This window comes from Anoplolepis gracilipes, chromosome 1, assembly GCF_047496725.1.
Source record: "Anoplolepis gracilipes chromosome 1, ASM4749672v1, whole genome shotgun sequence".
Classification (NCBI taxonomy): domain Eukaryota; kingdom Metazoa; phylum Arthropoda; class Insecta; order Hymenoptera; family Formicidae; genus Anoplolepis; species Anoplolepis gracilipes.
In genome coordinates, this window is record NC_132970.1 from 16,920,174 (window position 1) to 16,944,069 (window position 23,896).

Here is a 23,896-nt window from a genome sequence, read left to right on the forward strand (position 1 = left end):
GTTGTAAATTCGAGACTCGCGCGCGCAAGATCCGCCAGCCAATCCACGCGTGGCTCTCTTCGGTCGGTGACCAGTCAAGCTCATTGACAGATAAGCGTGGAACGGTTACGGCGCGTAGTGCACTTGGTATGGCGAATTACGGCGTGTGCGACGGGACTCTGCGACGCTTTGCGTGCCACGGCACGCGTCCAAAAATCGCCGAGTCGGCGACGCTTCGCCCGACGAACGGCGTGGTCCTGTCGCAGCGGTGAGCCATTTTGCGCAGTACCCGTGACCCAGATTACGATGGGGGGTTCGCTCGTCTCTTGGAACAGCTGTTGGCTCCGAGACGTCGGCCGCGGGGGAAACGCACGTAGTATATACATGTATACTCGCCGAGCTGCGCGCGCCTCTTGGCGGCTTGACGCAACAATGGCGGCTCAGGGCCGTAGGTATTTGCCGATGTTTCAGGCGTCCGTTGGCGCGAAAACGAATTTATTCGAGGAATGCCAAGAATTGCGCGTGTCCGCACGAGTATCTTATTTCGATCGAGGCGTAAAAACGCGCGATGAAAGAAATGTCAAATCAAATGTGAATGAACGTATTTTGACATATGTATATAACGCATCTTACTTGTAAATTTGTATTTATCTTTAGAATTACTTGTAGAAAATCGTGCATTTGAAAAGAACAAATGGTTGCACGATATTCACGGATACGAATCGACCATGGTACATATATATTTAACTGTATATAAGTAGCGATATTTCATCGCGATCGAATTGAGCAAATTACTTTCTCGAAAAGACTGTCGACGAGCGAACACGATATAGATCGAGCTAATAAAAACCGTATAATTTATACAACAGCGTGCTTTGAATAATGCGAAAGACGTAAAAAAAGCCGTGACTGAAAAACTAGATTTGCTCACGACTGATCTTGAAGTCAAAGTATCACAGTCCGCTTGAAAGCGTGGACGATAGCCATTATTACACAAGCGCGTGCGTGTCCACGTTTTTGATCCTTTTTTTTTTTTCTTTTTTTTTTTTTTTTCTCTCGAGATACGGATCCGAGACGGTTTGCTCGGATCGACCCTCGATGCCGCTTTCGACGGCAGGAGCCTCCTCTCCTAGGATCCGTCATCCGTCGACGTGCATGCGGTGCATAACTACATAACTCGATAACTACATACGTCGTGTCGCTCGTCGCGCCACAAGCCACAATAACCGCCAACGCCAACCGCCGGTTTTGCCAGTCGCCAGTCGCCAGAATCGCACGAACGTACGGACGGCACACGGCACACGGCACGGCACGGCACGGCACGGCACAACGCGGATGACGGCGTCATGCGTCATGGGAGGCGCTAAAAACCGGCAGCAGCGCCCAAGTGGTTGGTAACAGAGACGCCGCGCCAATACGCTCCTGCGCAGCATCTACCCCCACTCTATCGTCATCGTCATCGTCGTCGTCGTCCGTCGTCCGCCGTCCCGTGTCCCGTCCCGCTACGCGACCAGTCGGTTCCTTGTTTGCCATCACACGAAATCCAATAGTTTGCCTTGTACCGTGGCGAGGGAGTGCGGATGCGCGGTTCGGCGATTTCGCGTATACGCGTCGACTTGCGAGCGGAAAAAAGAGTGCGGTGAGGAAATCCGACGAGGGAGAGCAGCAGCTTAACCCGGTGCGATGCGTGCCTCGTGCCCGCGCGAAAGATGCACATTATCCAGCGTTTGTTTACCCACACGACGAGATTCCGACGATTCTGCTGAGAAGTGATCTCTCCCGCGCGCGCATATCCGCGGATTCCGCGGTAGCGGGAGCACACACAGTGAATTCCTACCTATCTACCTACCTACCTGCCTATCTACGAGCGACCGGATCGACCGGCCCGTTAAGGCTTCGTTGATTTTTTGGTCGGTGAAAAGACGAGGAGATCGAGCAAGAGAGAAAAAAAGACGAAGAGGCGCGGAACACGTATAAAAATTGCGTGAAGGGGTGGAGGAGGAGGAGTGTATGTGGAGAAAGAGAACGAGAAAGTAAGAGAGAGAGAGAGGGAGAGAGAGAGAGCGGGAGAAGAAAGAGAGACAGTGTGTGAAACAGTGGGAGCGCGAACGCGAACGGAAGAGGAACGGAGAGAGAGTAAGAGAGAGAGAGAGAGAGAGAGAGAGAGAGAGAGAGAGAGAGAGCGAGCAAGCGAGCGAGCGAGCGAGAGAGGTGGAGACGGTGTGTGTGCATGTATATATGTGAGAGACAGAGAGAGGCGACGAGAAAGATAAAGAAAGAGAGCTTTTGTGGTGTAAGGGTCGATTATACGCCGTCGAGAGAGGCTCGACTACGAGGGAAGAAACTACCGTCTGTGATACCGAACGCGAACCGCGAGGCGGTGAGGGTGTGCGAGGAGAGCCCGCGAGAGGAGTGCTCCTTTTAGCGGTGGCGGAGAGTACCCGAGTGACCGCACGCGGCGCGAACGTTACGTTACTTGTCGCGGTGTCCGTTCGCGCGCGGGGAATGCGCTATGTATTTACGTAGAATATTGCGTAACGTACAGGGGGCCGGCTAGTGTGTTTGGGAAAGAAAAAAACGCGCGCGCGGCACCGACGAAAAACCTCGGGCCAATTTGCGCGGCGTGCTTCAGGGATACACGGTTGTATATCCCCGGGAAAGGACGGAGGAGAACGTGAACGGTATACAGTGAGTAGTAGCACCGGGACAGGAGGAGTGCGGACAAGTGCTGACGAGTGCGGACTGGTCGGACTGTACCGGCGCAAGTTTCGCGCGTGCATACGCAGCAGGAATCTCCAAGCAACCCGGCCGCCGACCGCCGACACGATCGAAAGTTTCGGGGGAGCTGAATAGAGCAGAGCTCGGCGACGCCAGTGCACTATACTCGCGGCAAGGGACGACGCCACACCATCTCGCTGTTGCCGTTCGTCGCGCTTGCTGCGACGAAACTACGACTAGGAAATAGGGACGCAGAACGTTTTCTCAGATGGAAATTGGTACGAATGGATAAAGATTCAGACGAAGAGAGAGAGAGAGAGAGAGAAAGAGACGACGATGACGAGAGAGACACGAGAGATACTCCGCACGCGGCCACAATGTCCGGGACGTTTGTTCAACGCAAATTTTTTCCACGTATGCGCAAGGTCGTGTCGACAACGTCTTACAGCTGGGGGTCGATCGTGTCTCTCTCTCCTAGAGCTAACGCGAGTTTATAATTTATTTTTATAACGTGCCTGTTTTTTCTCTCTTGAGTGCCTCGCGCGTCTCTCGTTTGTTCTCCGCTTTTAATGCGATCAATTTTCCCTTTCGTTTTCGAACGTGCGAGATGTATCGCTGTTCAACAATTTTCTCTTCGCCACGGTGACAATACATCTTTCGATATTTTCTATCAATCATATTTATTTTGAACTATAATTGGCATAAAATAATTACCTACCGAGATATATCTACTTTTTAATACTAGCGTTAATTTTTGATTGGAGCAGATTATTGTGCATAAAAATGTTTATTATCTATATTAAACTTAAATAATTTTTTAAATACGATAATAAAAATTAGTCACGTATATTGTATACTAATTATATTCAATACTTCATAATCATGATTGAGACACTTGAAAAAAATGATTCAGTCATATGGCACCATCAAAAATCCTTTTGTTTATATTTATATATGTTTTTAGGTAAATAAATTTATTTATAATTGAGAAATATGTTATATAAATGTTATAATAAACATGAAAAAGGTAAAATAGATAAAAAAAAAATCTTAAATTTATGTCAGGTTAAGTTAGGTTATGTAGAAAACCTCTATTAGCATTCCTCACAGATTAAACAGTTAAATTTCTAGTAAAAAAAAAGAGAGAACAATAGTTTTTGCTTAGAAAGAACGTTAAAATCTTTGAGACCTTCTACATTATTTAACTTGATATAATTTTCACATATTACTTTCATTTATTTACATAGAATTTATACAGAATATTATTTAATTGTGCACAAGTTAATTTACTTGAAATATAAATAGACAAAGTAACAGAACTGTTTTTCAGATAATGCCATATGATAATTTTAAATGTCTTAATGTCATAATTATAAAATATACTGGACATATAAGATACCATAAAACATACATGATATATATATATTTTTCAAGTGTATGTTTTAGCAATTATAAACAACGAGCAAATCTTTCTATCTGTGAACAATAATTTGCTTATTAGTATTGATAGTATTTAAAAGTCTATAGGTATCTTGCTATTTTATGTCACTAAGATTTATTCAGATTATAAATAAATATAACTGTAAGAAATGGAAAATTATATTTTTTATTAATGTATATTATATATCTTATACATAAAATAAAATATTAGCATCTCACAAAATTATTATTAGCTTCAACCGGCTGTAGGTTTTATTAAAATTGATAAATATAATTCAAAACAAGGAAACAAGCATGTATCATATATCAAAATAAGATATAAAATGTACAATATTGATATATAAAATTATCTTCACAATAAAAATTATGTTTAATGCTTTTTGTAAAACAAGCATACGATATGTTTTTAGTATTACATATTGTTTCTATTAATCATTTTATAATTTTTTATTTTTATATTTATAAAACTTTTAAACAAAAAATTTGTTAGCACATATATTGACCAAACTATAAAGTAAATTGTCTAAACATATTTTTGATTAAAATGGCACATCTTAACATTTAATAATAATTTATAATGTAATTATACTAAATGCAATGGAAACAGAATAGATATGTTAAAATTGTCTTTATTTTTAGCACTTCCAATGTGATTTGCAATGAAACGTATTCGTGGACTAGACGACGTAACATCACCACCAGCAAGGCATTCAACGGTGAATGCAGGAAGCGCCTTAGGTGGTGGAGGAGGTAGCTTAGAATATCATACGAGCAGTGGGATAGGTGTTGTTGTACCTGGTCAAGCAGTTCGATCTGTTGCTTCAAAAGAAATGCCAGGAAGTATACAATTTGGTACTGCCCAAGCTCAACAGCAATATACTGGTGCAATTGTTGTGCCAACGGCAGCACCGTCTCCCATTAAAGTAAGTCATTATATGTGTGTATAACAAGTAGATGTAGAATATTACAATAATAAATATAACACAAATTTCATATTTAGCAGGCAAGTGGTTCTGCGGGAGGACTTAGTTCTACGTGTAGCAGTAGCAACATAAATACTAGTGGTGGTTTGAATAGTGGACTAGGTAGCGGCAATAGTCATACCATGGCTTCCCAACAACCTACATCAGGATCACAAAATCAAGTACATACGCAACAGCCATCGACAATAAGGCATAAGGTTTGCATTTCTTAAGTTTCTGTCAAAATAAATTTAAAAAAAATAAAATCTTTATTAAGCATAAAATAAAATTAATAAAATAAAAAAAAAAATAAATATCCTTATTAAGCATTAAACTATTAAAGAAAATATAATTTTAATTATAGGTGCATACTGGTAATGTAACACCCCTGGCTTCCACTCCACCTGGCTCCAACCAAGGAGGAGGAGGAGGATCTCAGTTTCAGAGATTAAAAGTGGAAGATGCGCTATCTTACCTAGATCAAGTCAAATATAAATTCAGTGATCAACCACAGGTGAATAACAAGAATTAATAATGCATATTTCATGTATTAGCAGTTTTTCTTAAAAAAGAAAATGTTAATAAATTAGTAGACTTTGATTTTATCAATGTTCCATTGGTTTGATTTTTTTTAATCTGCTAGCTTTTTAGCAAACTGTATGCTTTTAAACAAATATACTAGTTGTTATAAAATAATGTCATGTAAATCGTGTTTAAATAAAGAAAATGCTTAATATTATGCATTATTTTAACATGAATACTTTTATTTATTTATAGGTGTACAATGATTTCTTGGATATCATGAAGGAATTTAAATCTCAAAGTATAGATACTCCGGGCGTTATAACCCGAGTGAGTCATCTGTTCAAAGGACATCCCGAGCTTATTGTTGGTTTCAACACATTTCTCCCACCAGGCTATAAAATAGAGGTACAAGCAAATGAACAAGGATATGCCTTCCAAGTGTCCGTCAGTATGCCAAGTCCAACAGCAACGCACACAGCTACGTTATCGCAACATCATTGTACAGTCAATGTCGGTTCACCTCCTGTGGCTAGCCCACCTACACAGCCTGCAAAAGCACCCCCAGTTTTACAAATAATGCAAGGGTAGGTATTACATAAACTTTGCCAAATTTATGTAATAATTTATATGTAATAAAATATAAATATAACCAGAATATTTTTTGAAAATTGAAATTATAAAAAGAAAATGTAAAAAACATATGTCTGTGATTAATTGTTCTTAGGTCAGGCAACATACACCATACTTTAACAAACAGTATTACAACTAATAGTTTAACTGTTCACCCGCCTTCACCACCGCCAGTACCAGTGTATAATAATTCACATGTTAGCACTGCACAAGCACAAGCTGTCAGTCAAGCTTTAAGTCAAGCGGATGGTGTATCAACCAGTGGGCAAACACAGCAAAGTCAACCAGTGGAATTTAACCATGCAATAAACTATGTTAATAAAATTAAGGTAAAGGATTATAACAGTGATTACAAAATAGAAAAGTAGAAATGAAATATATGTATAATGTTAAATTATTTCTAGAATCGATTCCAAGGTCAACCAGACAAATATAAACGTTTCTTAGAGATATTGCATACTTATCAAAAAGAACAGAGAAATTTAAAGGAATCTGGACATATGGGAGGTACGAGTTCTGGCGCTACAAGTGGAGCAAAACATTTAACAGAAGCAGAAGTTTATAGTCAAGTGGCTAAATTATTCGAAAATCAGGAAGACTTACTTGCTGAGTTTGGACAATTTTTGCCAGATGCTACTAATCAGCAAAGTTCGTTGGTGAGTTGGCTATTTACAGTAAGACAAATTAATAAAGTTAAACTTATAAATAGAAAATTGCAATCTGTTTAAAAAATTTAAAATAACATTTGTTACAAGTTACAAGTAAAACATTTTCAAATGAATAATTTATATATTATTTAACATTTCTCAAAACTTTGGCACAAAAAGAACAAACGGAGGAAGATAGTATTTATAAAATATATATGTAATCTTCACATCTATTTTAAATTTATTTGTTTCAAATCCATATGTATATATATATATGTATGTATGTATGTATGTATGTATGTATGTATGTATGTATGTAAATGTATCTTTCTTTGAATGTTTACAAATAATTATATACAAATAAATAACAGTAAATAATTATATATACAAAAAAGAAGAGGAAAGTGGGATAAAAAATCTCAAGGTCTTTTATAAATTTTGCTTTTTATTTTGATTATTAAGATTTTTCATCAAAACAGTAGGTTCTGATTGGTATTAGTCTGCTATGTTTCAGACGAACAAAACAGCATCGATTAACGATCATACGGCGATTGTTAAAAAACCAGTTGGACTCAAAACACCTTACAACAATTCTGGAACTATTTCGAGAGATCTTCGAGAATCTGGCAGTACGACTGGATTGGAACGTGATAGTCGAGATCATAGAGAACGGGAACGAGAACGAGATAGATCGAACGTACGAGACATCAATAGCGGTCAGAAATTTGGGCACAGTACCGGACAGTTGAAAAGGAGTCCATCATTTTCAACTTCGGCAACAGCCGGAAATTCTCATCACGTACAACATGGACCGCCGCCTTTGAAGAAAGCAAAAGTTACTTCGATGCGTGACGTTACTCTGGCGGAAGCTGGCAAATATGGTAGTTTGAATGACTATGCGTTCTTTGACAAGGTGAGCAACGTCTTATATATTTATATCTTTTAAATTTTGATTGCAATGTTTTATTTGAGAAAGGGCAAGTTTTTAAAAATAAATATGTAATTATTGATAATATTTCTTTCAGGTTCGAAAGTCGCTAAGATCGCAAGACGTTTACGAGAACTTCCTACGATGCCTAGTGCTGTTTAATCAAGAAATTGTATCGAAATCGGAACTTGTTTTGTTGGTGACGCCGTTCCTCGGTCGTCACCCGGAACTCTTACGTTGGTTCAAAGATTTCCTTGGTTATTTACCCCCTGATTCATCCGCCACTATGACGACAAATTCGGGTAACGCAGTAGGAGTAGAGACTTTCCCAAACAGTGTTGTACGGAGTCATCAAGAACGGCCGCAAAATGATTTGGCGATAGAAATCGATTATGCAGCGTGCAAGCGATTAGGGGCGTCGTATTGTGCATTGCCAAAGTCGTATATTCAACCAAAATGCAGTGGCAGAACACAGTTATGTAAGGAAGTCCTCAATGATACATGGGTCTCCTTTCCAACTTGGTCAGAGGACAGCACATTTGTAACATCAAGGTAAGTTTTGAGTTTTATCTATTTAGAAATTGAACATTTTTGCAATAATAATTATAGATGTTATAATTTATAGAAATTCGATAAATTTATTTGAAATTTGTATATATTTATTTGTTCAGGAAAACTCAATACGAAGAATCCATATATCGTTGCGAAGATGAACGTTTTGAATTGGATGTCGTAATAGAAACCAACGCAGCGACAATTAGAGTTCTCGAAGGTGTTCATAAAAAAATGAATAGGATGAGTCAAGAAGAAGCGCAGAAATATAAACTTGACGACTGTCTCGGTGGTTCTTCCCCGACGATTCATCAACGAGCGATAAAAAGGATATATGGCGACAAATCTCATGATATCATAGAGGGTCTCAAAAAGAATCCTCAAATAGCCGTGCCTATTGTACTCCGCCGATTGAAGGCTAAGGAGGAAGAATGGCGGGAGGCGCAAAAGGGTTTTAATAAAATCTGGAGGGAACAAAATGAAAAATATTACTTAAAATCCTTGGATCACCAAGGGATTAACTTTAAACAAAACGATGTGAAAGCATTGAGGTCTAAAAGTTTGTTCAATGAAATCGAAACCATATATGACGAGGTTGTTATATATTTGTTTTAGTTTTATCTATTCCTATAATTTTCTCTTTAATTTTATGATTATTTAACATGTTAATATGTTATATACAGAGACACGAACAAGGTGATGATGGCAATGGTGATGGTCAGGGAAACACAGGACCACATCTCATTCTACCGTACAAAGACAAATCTGTACTAGATGATGCTGCTAATCTTTTAATTCATCATGTGAAACGGCAAACTGGTATCCATAAAGAAGACAAGCAGCGAATAAAACTTTTATTAAAGCATTTCATACCTGATCTCTTTTTCCATATACGACAAGAACTTAGTGATGACGAAAGGGATGAAGATGGTAAGTTTTTTTTTTTTTTTTTTTTTCTCTTTCCCCCCCCCCCCCCCCCCACAATATCTCTTTCCTAAATAGGACATTTTTCTGTTTTAGACTATCGAAATTAGACTTCGAGTAAATTGTTCTCCGTTTTCTTTTTGTTACAGATGAAAAGGAAGATATAAATGTGGCAACGTGTAACAATTCCCAGTCCGCGACGACTACTTCGTCGTTAAGTGGCCTCCAAGCTAATAGGAGTAAGGCTCCCGTATCGCCAAATACGTCTTCCACTTCCGTCAAAACTGAAACTGATATCAAAGTACCTATACACGCTCTCTCGAATGATCCTGAGGAGGCATATACACTTTTTATGGCCAGTAATAATTGGTACCTCTTTTTGAGGTTACATCACATACTTTGCGAGAGATTAACGAAAATGTACGACAGAGCAGTCGCTCTTGCCGAGGAGGAATCAAAGTATAAGCAGCAACGCAAGGAAAGTACAGCGATTGCTTTAAGATTAAAGCCAAAAAGTAAGTTTACTACATACACAATCGGTATTGCCGTTACTTTTACAATCAATTGTATTATATAATTGTAATCGCTTCCATCGTCATTATAGGTGAAATTGAAATTGAGGATTATTATCCTGCCTTTTTGGACATGGTCAAAAATGTTCTCGACGGAAATATGGAAAGCACAGCGTACGAGGACACGTTACGAGAAATGTTTGGAATACATGCCTACATTGCCTTTACTCTTGATAAGATCGTAACTTACGCTGTGAGGCAAGTAAGTAAAATCCGTTAAATTTTCTTATCTATGATATTGTAAGAGAAAGAAATGAGAATCTAAAACTACACATATATTTTCTGATAGTTGCAGCACTTAGTCACAGACACTATATGTCAGCAATGCATGGAATTATTCCAAAGAGAACAACGTCAACCTAAAGAAAGCAGCGGAGCCGGCGGGTTGTGTGCCACGGCATACATGAGACTAAGTGCTGAATTATCATATCAGCGCAAAGCGGAAAAGACAATGGTAGATGAAAATTGCTTCAAGATATATATAGTAAGTATCTTTCAAATACTTGATTTAGTGTATACATTGGTAGTTTCAATGTATACAATATAGTAATTATTATGATTGATATACAGGGTGAAGCACGTAAAGCGTGACAAGCTATTATCTCTGAAAATATGCATTACAGTAAAAAATATTTGAGATAAAAGTTGTTTGGCTTTGGAAGGGAAAAAGATAGAGATATTAGTTTAACCTTAGTGTATGTACCAAGATTGTTTAAAAGTCAACCTAGGTTTCGTAAATAAAACTACATTAATTTCTTTATATAAATCAATTCTTTACAATATTCCGTGTAAAATTTATAAGGGTATGATTGCCAAAAATTCAATAGTTTACGAGATATTTTATACTTTAATTTGACACAATTTTGTATAAATTATGAAATATCTCGTAAAATATGTGATTATCCTATCTCAATATTATTATGCATAAAATAATGAGAGGAATCAATTGGTGCAAAGAAAACACATGGTTGTCTTAAAAAAAAAAAAAAAAAAAAAAAATAAAAAAATAAAAAAATATGAATTTGCAACAAACAATTATATATTTTTTTTTCTTTACATCATTTAAATCCTCTCATTCTGTGCATAAAAGTATTGAGGTAAGATTAATAAAAATTAATTATCCTCAAGGTCAAACTATAATATATACCTCTACTAATATTCTTATCTTTTTTCTCCTTCAAACCAAGTAACTGTTATCTAAAATATTTTTTTTTTTGTTGTTATAATGCATACTTTCAGAGATAATAACTTGTCACACTGACTCACCCTGTACATATCATTATATGTAATAAAAATTTACAAAAAAATTGATTTTTACACACAAAATATAAGGATGTTTATAAAGATGTTTAACTAGATTTTACTAATGTATTTTGCGAATTATTCTAACGAAATAAATAAAACATAAAAGGATAACATTTAGTCAAATATCTTAGTAAGGATTAAATTTATCATTAATAATATATTACATTGAATACCATATATATATATATATATGTATATATATATATATATATATATATATACACACACACATACATATATATAATTAAACTCTAATCTCATCTTACACTTTGTTTTTTATTACAGTACAAAAAAGACTGTAAAATGACAGTGGAGTTGTTAGATACAGAGGGCGACGAAACAGTGGATAGTGGCTGTAGAGAAAGAGAAAGGGAAGGCGTCACAGTCTCTGAAAAATGGTCAACGTACGTTGAGAGATTTTCTACACCAGCTGGTCAGGCTAGCCCAAAAGACACTCCTGCCTTAACAGAGAATGAGCCGCCGACCAATCATCCTGTGAGTAGCGACCAGGCAGCAAGGGGGGGGAGGGGCAGAAAACGCAAGAACACTGACATTAGCAAGAAGGTATAGGATCCAAATACCTTTTCATAATCATTACCAACGTTCATTCGCGTAATAATTGCCATCTGTGATTAGAGTTGTACGTTTCGCCGTTTTTATTTGGCGTACAACATGAATATCTCCAAAGAATAAAAGTACGAAATTTTTTTGATCAAAAGTAAAATTTATTTGTATAAAATTAAATTATTAGACATTAAATTATATTAAAAAATACACTTTCTTTCGCACAGAGCGATCTTCGTGTAAATTTTCGCCGAAATAGGAACACGCGAATTGTAAAAAATATACGGATACATATACATTGCTAAATTATATTTACGCGAATGATTAGGACAATCGTATTAATTTCGTATAATCCATTATAAATATATCGTTTATAAAATTTCTGTATATTTATCTATGCTTTATTCAATTGAATACTCTTTTTCATACGCGAAACAGAAGATTCATACGCTTATTATATTTGAGAATATAATTGAGAATTTATAAGCGACTTATAGAATTCTTCGGCCGTAATCATCTATAGTGGTGATGCAAACTACATGAAATTTTCTGAACCATTGATACAGTGCATCTCTCAAACTTCTTTAAATACGAATCTTTGTCATACAAACAGTTGCTCTATATTATTTTGCAACATTCTAAATATGAAATTTTCTCAAATTAATATATCGTTTTTTGTTTCACTGATTTATTTTTTTTTTATATACATATATACATACATGCATATGTATATATATATATTTATATTTACACACACACATTCATGTTTTATATATATATATATATGTTTCTTTAATTTTCTCAATAGATTTATATCCTTTATGTCCATAATATTCATGTTATATATATATATATATAAGGATATATAAAGGATATAAATCTATTGAGAAAATTAAAGAAACAACAAGATTAAAACACAAATTCTTCTGAATTAAATCTTTTATTAATATATTATAGACACAATTTTTTTCTACTTATAGTTTTCCGTATTATATCTTTATTCTTAATTTCTCATTATTATTATTATTATTGTTTTTATTGGCAAGTCTTGATTGAATTTTATGATAAAAAAAGGCAAATTAATTTTATTTTGTAATTGAAATTACATTGTATCTATTATTTTATTTTTGTGCTATTTATGATATTTAAATATAGTGTACATTTCCCCCCTAAAAAAAAAAAAAAGGAGGAATATTTTTTTTCATGTAAATCATAGCAACTCCATACATTTTTATCATTACATTAAAACGGACTTTCTTCAAGTCTACCATATGGTAGTGATAATACCATATGGTAGTGAATATACTAATCGATTTAGAATGAATGAGGAAAATTTCATGTATGTAATACCATATTATACCGCATTTGTTTCACTTATCATTATGCATTCATTTAATAACGGATGTTATCAGGAATCAGTGTCGTTGTGAAGTAGTAGAGTGATGACCAATTGTAAAAAATATTGATAAAAAATTGTATAAAAATCAGAAAGGGAGAACCGGCATATGTTTCACAAAGTTATCTTAGCAGTGCCATAATAAATGTAAAATAACAATTAATGAATGAATTAAATGAACAATTTAGATGCCCTTCTTTGATTGAACGTACATCGCCATCTAACTAGTTACATATTTCATGAAAAAACAAATTTTATTGTACATATTTAGTATATTTGCAATGTCATGATATAATATTTTATATTTCTCTCTCTCTCTCCCTCTCTCTCTCTCTCTCTCTCTTTCTCTCTCTCTCTCTCTCTCTCTCTCTCTCGCTCTCTCTCTCTCTCTCTCTCTCTCTCTCTCTCTCTCTCTCTCTTTCACTCACTCTCTACATATAGATATGTAAAGAATATTTTTTACAGTTTGCGAATGAAAAATTAAAACTAATTACATATACAATAGCTAGACATATAGTAGAACAGAAACATCTTGTAATAAAATGTGTTATATGTTTTTACTTAAAGTAAAAATGAAAATTTGAATGAAAAGATTAATCTCCATTTATTTGTCAAAAGCCAATTCTTTTTTTTAATTTATATTTCATCCTTGTGACTTACCAAAAATACAAAGTTTATTTGAAATGCATTCCTAATCATCCCAATAAGTAATTCTTGTAAATGTATTTTGGATAAAATGATAAAGACACGCATTACAGTTATCTTTGTTTACATTGTGTATCTTTAAGGAAAACTTTTAAATTATAAAAATAAGAAAATTAAAATGATTTTAATCACGGTTTTATATCGACATAGACAACTTACATTTTGTTAAATAAGATAAAAAGTGGCAATACATAATGATTCAAAAGCTAAACCGAGAATTTATTCAAAATAAAAATAATATAACTTTGTTAAGTCAACTTTTTTAACCAATCTAATAGATATGGAAATTTTGTCTGTATACAATTTTTTAAATCAAAATTATGCATACCAACATTTACAATACCTATGCATAATATCTCTCAAGAAAGATATCTATTTATCTTCCCTGAAACATGTAACTATTTAGATAAATATGTGCGTGTCATTTGTGTAATTTTTTAAATTATATTTCATTCAGAATATAATTTTTGATTCTGCAACTCTATTCGGATATGCATAAAAATTAAATATTAATAAAACATTATCAATAGTAAAAAAATTTTACTTAAAATATCTAACATATGTGAAACATGTCTGAAAATATTTCTTATTTTATTATCCTTTAAATTTTATTTTTTAAGTTAAAGTTATGCATACCTACATTTATAATACCTATGCATAATATCTCAAGAAAGATATCTTTATCTTCCCTGAAACTTGTAACTATTTAGATAAATATGTGCGTGTCATTTGAAAGAGAAGGCATCTTTGTATTTAATAAGTAGTTAAAAAGACGAAAATAATTCTTCATACGAGTACTAATTTCCATTGTAATACTTGGATTAGTCAATTCTCAAAAAGAAATTTCTTTCATTTTCTCTCTTCATCTGATATTATATTAGATAAGGAAATATATATATATATATATATATATATATATATATATATATATATATATACATACATATATAATATATATTAGATTCTCTCTATATAAATTAATAGATTTAAAAAAAATGTAAATATCTAACAAATTTGTATATACATTTTGATACACACAATTTAAAATTGGCCGATAGTGAATCGCGAAATTTCATAATTAACTTTTACTATGGTATTCAGAAATGCAGTACATAGTGAAGCCTTTGGAGGAAACATGACTATACATAAATATATCATTCATTGACTTACCTGAACACATTACTTCCACGCCATTATTAGACATTATAATAATATAAATAATTACACTTTGTATCATTTTTTACTTGGATTATCTAAGGCTGCATTTTAATATTCACTGCCAGAACTGAAAATCTATAATTTACGTCACGTACACTATAAATTTTTCATACTGACAGTAAATATCGGAACACAGCCTAAGAAAACAAATGTGAACGTTTTAATTGATCTCTTTTTTTTCGTTTTTATTATTATTATTAAATTCTGGAAGAGACGAGTGGTTAGACATTTATAGCGTAGAAATGAGAGCGATGCGCATAAAATTCTCTTGTGTAATATCTTGTACAAAAATTAGGGTAATTGTCAGAGAAACATCGAACATGACTGTATATGTTTTTAAGCTCTTTGAACTGGTTTTCAGATAGTTTAAAAATGTTTTCTATATAGAAGAAAATCTCTATACGATACATTCGAAGGATCTATGCGTTTGCTCTATACGAGGGCACAGCGCGTCATGCTACACATTTCAAGGTTCCAAAGTATGTTACAGGATCAGCTGTAGTACGATGCACTATGCCCTTGTATGAAACAAGCGCTCGCATTGGTTTTGCCTAACGAGTCTACGAGAGGTACGACAAGACTGTACTGTGGCGTGGAGCTGAGTGTGTTTTTTAGCTTAACTGTTGCGTCCTTCATCAGACACACATGTATATATACATAATATACTTTGCTATGTACATAAATGATATATAGATAGTAAAGCAAAGATACTATACGCATTGTACCATTATATAATGTATATAGAAAGTCAGTTGTAATTTTTTGCATCAATTCTGTAAGAATGTTTGATAAACGCGACAGTATAAAATATTAATATCCCGCAGTATTTTTGTCATTTTACCAAAGGTTTCACATTCTTAGGTTCTTCTTTTATTTTTTTTATTATTATTATGTTTTCTTTTTTTAATTTCAAATTTCTCTTTTGCGCTGGAGTCGCAGAATAATTTGTCGTTCGCGTTTTTTAATATCAATTTCAGTAGACTACTAACAAAGGCTATTTTTCAGATCTTTCTTTGTTTCTCATACCATACACAACTGCTTTTATTTTCGTATTACATTTTCCTCAAAAGAATTTACAATATGATTATATTAGTGGCATAAAACATATTTTTGACTTGTTCTTTTCTAATAATGATCTTTTTACATAAAAATTATAAGCATATATTTTCTAACTAGAATTTATACACTAAAGTTTCAATAATATATTAATTTAACAAATTCTTTTTATAAATTCAATAACAATAATACAGACTTGAATATTTATCGTATATAATTATACGAGTCAAAAGTATATAAAAATTTATTTTACTTTGGCACTTTAACACTTGTAATATATTTTCTAATTAAAGTCATTATCATACAGTCATCATATATGGATTGGTTTTCATAGGAATTATGTGTTACATCTTTATTTTTTTGCTTTTAGGATGTATTAAAAGTTCTCTTTTTTCTCTTTCTCTCTCATTTGCAATTGCTTTTTGAATATTGTGAATCTCTGTCTGTTCACAAATATTGTTGATTAAATAAGATTTATCGTGAATTTTAAGTTATAAACTAATTATTTATTGAGGATAAATTTTCGTTTACAAAAATAAGATAGAAAAATTTCAGTCTAAAATTCGGATATGATCCACAAACTCAACATTTTCATTTCCATAACAATACAAAAGTATCTGGCAAGAAAACGAGTTGATATAAAATGCATTATGTATTTATTTTATTTTTTTTTTTTTTTTTTTTTTTTTTTTTTTAACAACCATCAATATTTAAATTTAAATACCGAACGTTATTTTTAACAATAATTATCGAGAAGCTTTTTATGTATGCACGATATTCGTATAACACAATTCATTCTTCGTTAACAATTAATGCTTCATTTTAATCAAGCTTTTACGAATATTTTCGCGAATGTTCCATCTCTTCGTATTCTATTTGCGTTCTATTTTCGGAGCACTTGTCAAAAACGCACACATGTCGCTTACGTCAATCGTCTGATGTGTGCTTGTGTCAATTTTAAATATCACTGATCGCGTAATAATTAGATAACTCAAAATCCTCCTTTAAACAATACATAGTGTAATCCCTCGAGACGAACAATATACTTACGCACTAAGAAAAAAAGCGGACAGGATGTTAAAAATCTTCGCACATGTAACTTCACGCAAATCTTGTACCTTTCTTTCTTCGTACACACAAGTCTCGCAAGCTTGCATTTCGTTCTTAGCTTTCCTTTTTTTTTTTTTTTTTTTTTTTTTTCTTTCTTTCCTAACAGCGTTCGTATCGACCGTTAACCCGTTCTGTCGTTATTCATTAAATTGTAAGATACGATCACAATACAGTGCGGGCGGGGACTTATCTCGTCGATTACGAGAAGCAGAATTTCTTATCTCTTTCTCTCTCTCTCTCTTTCTCTCTCTCTCTCTCTCTCTCTCTCTCTCTCTCTCTCTCTCTCTCTCCTGCACACCACCCGCGATAAGTAAATCCGTCGTACAAAATGGCGCTCGACCAAGCCTTAACGCGGTTGGGAATACATAACGGGGAACGCGGAGGAAAAAGGCCAGATCGGAGCGGATTCGAGCGACGGCGGCGGCGGCGGCGGCGCTGCATCGTTGCTCGAACAACCTGCCCGCGCCGATGTAGGTACTCCCCCACTTGTTCCAGTGGCGTATGCGCAGCAAATTTCGACTCGTCCGTCGCCCCGCATCCGCGTAAACGAGTTTAATGCGCGCTTTCCCCAGGTCCCCGGACACACTCGATCGATATCCCTTATCAATACTTTGGCCACAAATGCCGGCTTATGACAAGAATGTGCGAACGAGAAATAACAAAATCCCGCGACACACACACGCACACACACATATATATATTCTCTCTCTCTCTCTCACGTTCTTATATGTTCTTATATTTGTTTTTATATTTTTTATGTATCTTTATTTGTACACACAATTTTCAATGATATTAAAAGGAGTATAAGTACGAATCGTGACAAAATTTTTTTAAAAACGTTACATTTTGCGAATAAAATTATGAGGTATTACAACGACTTCGAAAAGAAGTTGTTTTCGACCGACACGAAAAAAAACAAGTTATAAAAGTTCTATAATCGGGCAAACTCTTTTGTTTCATGTACGCGAGATTCGTTTTTTTTTTTATATTTATACATTTTTTTGTGTATCGATTTTTCTATCGAAATATAATTACACTGCAAATAAAAATTTTGTTAAAATATTTATCAAGCAATTTTAAAGTAATTATAAAGTAATCATAAAATGATTAATAAAAAAACTAATTTTGTATCATCCACAAATGAATATATCAATCAATTATACATTATATATTATGTTTATAAATAAAAACTACTTTGCAACAAAGTTATTTCTATTACACATTTTTTTGTGTAATATTTTTAATTTTTTTGTGATTCTATACTTTTATATATTTCCATAAACTCGTTTTTATAAATGCATCAAAAAAGATTTCTCAGTTTTCTAAAAATTTGTTATTGTTAATTTTAACATGATGGGATTCAACATTCAAGAAATATAGTATATTTCCTGTATTAAATTATTTCAAACTAAAATAATCATAATTACTTTTATTTTTTCTCTGTCTTTCACACACACACACACACACGCGCGCGCGCGCGCATACACATTCATACAGTTGTTTTCGAAGAGATAATACTTTTATTGATCATTATTATATATTACTATCATTTATCTTTTGTTTATTGATACACATTTGCAAAATAAATGAATAAAATAATAAGTAATATAGCAATATTTAAACATTTAAAGCAATATTATATTAATTATTTAATAGCTTACAAATAATATTATTAAATAAAAAAATAAGATAATAACTATTAAATAAGAAAAAAGCATCAGAGATACCTGTTGGTCCAAAAAATTTGGTATATGTATTTAAACATACGGACATGTCGTATATAATATAAAATAATAAAGGGACTTTCTTTCTCTCTTATATATACATACATATATATATATGAGAATACAAATAACACTAACGTATAGAAGAGAGATATTAAAATACAATTTTAAATATTATCATCTAATATCATTTTTGTGACTAAACTACTAAATTTATTATGTACTTTGCATCTTCTTAAAATAGTTCTTTTTTTCTGAAATTATCTTTACAATAATTAATAATTATATGTAAAAATGCATAATAATTACAAAATACAAAGATATTCTAATTTAAATAATTTTTTCTTTTATTTTTCTTATTTTATTATAAATAAAGCTAAAACATTGTTTATAGCTATTGTAAACGAATTGTCTATATACAAGTTTCAGAAATAGGTATGGTCGAACTTTAAAAATGTATTCTACTCGCCGTAAGGATGAAAAAGAGTCATATAAATGTAGATCCGAAAATAGTGCTCTTAAAGTTTAGCCTTGACTTATTTCTGCAACCTGTATGTAAATTTTTTTCTCGCCTACATCTCTTCAGGAGGGTAAAGAGGGGTTATAGAATTCTCAAAAATGAGAATCTATTTCTTGGTAAAATACACCAAGTAAAATATGTGCCCTGTGCACGTTTCAATTTTCGCGGAAAGAATTAATTTCTAAAGAAATTTACGCATTCACATCCGCGTATGGCTCTTATTCGCCAAGTTGATAGTTACTTGTTTGTAAATATTAGGAGCCTTATATATTCGAAATATAAAATTTTGTTTACCTTTTGTTAGTTTATTGTTAGCTTCTTCTATATTCATATTGCAACATATGTCATTTATTGTTGAAAGTAAATCTTTTTTTTTATCACAGTATTTTAAACTACTAGTGCTACTATTTTAAAAATACAAAATTTTGTATTTTACTTTTATATCTATATTATTTTAACAATAGGCGTTTTTTTAATCGTGAGGTATAATGTGAGGTATAATAAAAAAGACTTATCTTATACTCAATTTTCGCCTAAAGTATTATTTAAAAATAATGCTTATATATTATGATTTGTTATAGATGGACGGAAATAGTTGGGATTCCTTAGAGCGTGTTAACAGAACTTTGACGGGACGTAAACCCAACTTTCTCTATCGTAACATTAAATCTTATCGAAAACACGCTGCAAAATTAGCGAAAGAGAAACAATCTTTGCTTAACGCCAATCATCCAGAGAGAGTCACAGAGTAAGTATACACACACACACATGATACATAAATTAGCTTAAATATTAATTGGATTTTATTTTTTATTTGATGTGAATTTGTTATAGATCGGTTGACGCTCCCGACATTATAAATTCTGACGAAACGCAATGTAGATTTAATCCCAACAGCTATACCATGCTTTTCATTGTACACAAAGACAGGTTTCTTTACAAACAGAAGTCTATTAATCGTGCGAGGATGGTACGTTCACAACTATTGAAATACTTTTGTATCTTTCAAAAGCATTTATTAATATATATATGTATTAACAATTTTATATATATATATATATATTAACGATGTTTTTTAATATGTCTATGTATCTTAGATATATAAATATATAATATATCTTAGATATATAAGAATTTAGTAAAAAAATTTATTTATAACTTAAATAAAATTAAATAAAATAAATAAAATTTATTTATAATTTATTCATATTTTTTGTCTTGACAGTCTCATCCAACTGTAACGAAGCGTATGGACTCGAAATTCCACCATTGGCATGCATCGTGGATATCGAAGAATGGCACAGACACTCAACATCGATTGTGTCAAGATTGGTTGATGGGACGATACGAGAACTTGATTCCTCATAGAACACGAGTTGTAACGGACAACGATCAGACACGTTCTCCGTATCGGCAATACAATCGTTTCAAAGTAGAACGTCTGCAATCTGATCTATTGACTTCAGAGCCGTGCGTCTAATCTTACTCGGCGTAATTTTTCATTTAAAATTTTCCAATATCACTACGCTCCATACAATTAATCTCGTCAAAATTCTTTTTTTTTTGCAACTGCTAATGCGCGGCATTCGGATACGATTTTTACTCGAAACAGAAATTTTTGAAATATAATTTTGTTTTTATGTAAGAAAACTAACAAATATGTAATTTTACTTTGTACAGACATCACTCGCGCGATATCATATTATTTAAAAAAAATTTAGACTGTGACCGCTGATTTAAAAAATATTGATTTGAAGAGTAATTGGTCAATGACCGTCCATACGCGTTGTATATTATACATATATTGAATTTTATATATATATATATATATATATATATTTTTTTTTTACACAAAAAGAGAGTTTTATTCTTCACTATACAGATACAATTGCATATAAAATGATATAATAACATATGTTTGGATGATTTGATACTATCGCACTGAATTCACTGCATTAAACAATTTTTGTTGCAATTATTTTTACTGTTCTACGTGCTCGCAAGATTAACGTTTAATCAATTTGCCGCATTTGTCTTATCACATCAATACGGAGATGTGTTATGTAACTTTAAAGATTAATGCATTTCGCATATATATGTATATATATCATTTGGACTTGATTTGCGTCTCGATGTTTTCAATATTTTAGCAAGTATGTATATACATGTAGATGCAGACGTACGCATATTTCGTTCGATAGAAAATCGTAAATATCAAGTGTAACACATTTATAAAAAAAAAAAAAAAAAAAAAAAAAAAAAAAAAAAAAATAAAAAAGATTTAGCCTCTTCCTGAGTTTCTATCTCTTGACGAAATGCGCGCACGCGCATTTGTATCTATATAAATATATAAAAATATGTTTATATATATATAATTATACGTGCATTAGAAGAATGTACATGTATACATTTTTACATGTGTTGTATATACATGCACACAAATATACGTGCATACATAAAACATGTATAAATATGTATAAAGGATATTTTAGAGTTTATTATTCGATTCGCTCTCCAGACCGCAACGTAGAATCATTAAAGATGTAGAAACGGTAATGTTCCTGGACAGTGCGATAGAGTCGTATATGTTGAAAATCAACCGTGGAAGGCTAAGGCTGGAAAGTGTCATTGACCTACCATGCGCAACATGTCTATGTGTTATATCAGTTTTCTAGTGTATAATGTCATAAATGCAATAAAAAGTGCGATTTCTTGACAGCACATAATTTATAGCACATTATAAGAGCATTATAGGAACCTGCGTATGTGATCCGCAAATATCTTTGTGAGACATTATACTTATCAATGATGCTGATGCATTGCTATAAGAAAATAATCACTATTAAACTTACTCGCGTAATCTTCACCACACGTGTGCTTTTTTTCAATTTTAATAAAACAAGGTTTAAACGGATCATGCGTAATACATATTTGTGAATGAAATAATCACGCGTCTGTCACGCGATAAACGATTAATAGTCAATAGCGGATGTGACTCGATGTGATACTTTTCACTCGGTCACGCTTTTGTTTTGTCGACTCTTTCGGAGCGTAGTCAAAATGATATTAAAGTGATACTTGCGTGCGACACACGAGCACAAACCTTTTTTTAGGCACACGCGTCTATATGATAAATGATAATTACATATATTCAAGTGCAGTCTCGCTCTCCCTGCTTCTTCTACAAATGTGTGTATGTGACCCTTCTATTCGATAAAAAAAAAACTTAGATTAAGAATAAGATAAAATTACATATTTAATATTATAATATATAATTAGTCGTATTATACATTATACATACCGTAATTGTAATTCTAATAATATACGATACTGTGGTTCTATATTTATTGAAGCATTTCCTCGTCAGCGAAATAAATAGAGAGGAAGAGAAAAAGCAAGCCACAGTCTCAAAAGGGAAGGAGAAATGAGGGAAAGGAAACAGGAGAGAGGAAAAAATGAAAAAAAGAATAAATGTCAAAATTATGATGTAACCCAAATTAACAAGTTGACAATTTAAATCCAGAGATTCAACTCGTAATATGTGTATGGTGGCCTTCATTGAAAAATATATATATATATATATATTTTTTCACTCTAATTGTGCTTAAAACGCAGAGCGTTGTAAATGTTAGTGCCGTCTATTGCTTATTCCGATTTATGCAACTTGTTAATTTGAATCGAACATTTTGTCATTTATCCTTTCTACGTCATTTCTCTGTCCGGTCAATTAATTTTGTAACACCAAACGATGGAAAGAAAAAGAGAAGAGAACGAAAAACGCGGTCTTCCCGATGTCTGATTATACTTTTGACTATATTACTGTATTTTACGAGAAAATTGCTAATTTTAAAAATTTACGTGTATATCAAAAATAAATGTACAGGCAATTTTACTACTCGAGATAATAATTTAATGTTGATATATATTTTGCACACAAAATAATTATTACTATAAAATATTAATAAAACTATTATTATAACTATTATTAAAAAGCTATTCTTGTTATCGACAACTTTTCCCTGTAGTTTTATATATATATATATACACACACACACACACATACATGTTTCTGTTAACACTTTTCAGAATAAATTGATTCGGGCACATTCTTTTATAGGAATAAGTATTGAAATCAAGGAAAAAAGAAATGTATGAAATAATGATGGTAAAAAATAATCGCAAATCTTGCAACTGTTGGTTTTATTATATTAAAAGTGATAAAATTAAACACAATATTTATATATCGATCAATATTAATTTATCGATATTTAGTCGCGTAATTATAATTTACGTTTCCTGTATATTACATAACAAATGAAATATTGTGTATGAGAATACAATGAAATGACAATACTTATTTCTTATTCTTAGTCTAGGTTTGTCTCCTTAAGACGTTTTCATATATCTGTGTTACGGTCAGA

General features: G+C 32.8%; 1 protein-coding gene across 7 annotated transcripts; it reads left to right on the forward strand.

The window, feature by feature from the left end:
- The first annotated feature begins 17 nt into the window (after positions 1-17).
- On the forward strand, positions 18-23,455 carry Sin3a (SIN3 transcription regulator family member A). Of its 7 annotated transcripts, XM_072901569.1 has the most exons (19): positions 18-2,012; positions 2,278-2,975; positions 4,777-5,060; positions 5,138-5,317; positions 5,464-5,613; positions 5,877-6,208; positions 6,349-6,583; positions 6,659-6,910; positions 7,401-7,814; positions 7,927-8,381; positions 8,501-8,975; positions 9,065-9,311; positions 9,455-9,820; positions 9,910-10,079; positions 10,167-10,361; positions 11,468-11,746; positions 20,057-20,223; positions 20,310-20,445; positions 20,701-23,455. In XM_072901569.1, the coding sequence occupies exons 3-19, from the start codon at positions 4,797-4,799 to the stop codon at positions 20,953-20,955; spliced, it is 4,572 nt and encodes a 1,523-aa protein (XP_072757670.1). In that variant the 5' UTR covers positions 18-2,012; positions 2,278-2,975; positions 4,777-4,796; the 3' UTR covers positions 20,956-23,455. The 7 variants fall into 7 exon arrangements, with proteins under 7 accessions (XP_072757670.1, XP_072757716.1, XP_072757696.1 ...); XM_072901615.1 differs by having other exon boundaries at positions 18-2,975; positions 11,468-11,677; XM_072901595.1 differs by having other exon boundaries at positions 18-2,975; positions 5,141-5,317.
- Positions 23,456-23,896: the final 441 nt, after the last annotated feature.

What these genes read in the sequence shown, in the direction of transcription:
- Sin3a (XM_072901569.1), top strand. Translation starts at nt 4,797, where the DNA reads ATGAAACGTATTCGTGGACTAGACGACGTAACATCACCACCAGCAAGG. An exon ending in ATTGCTTCAAGATATATATA is followed by an intron (nt 10,362 to 11,467) that starts GTAAGTATCTTT and finishes TTTTTATTACAG; the next exon opens with TACAAAAAAGACTGTAAAAT. An exon ending in ACACTGACATTAGCAAGAAG is followed by an intron (nt 11,747 to 20,056) that starts GTATAGGATCCA and finishes GATTTGTTATAG; the next exon opens with ATGGACGGAAATAGTTGGGA.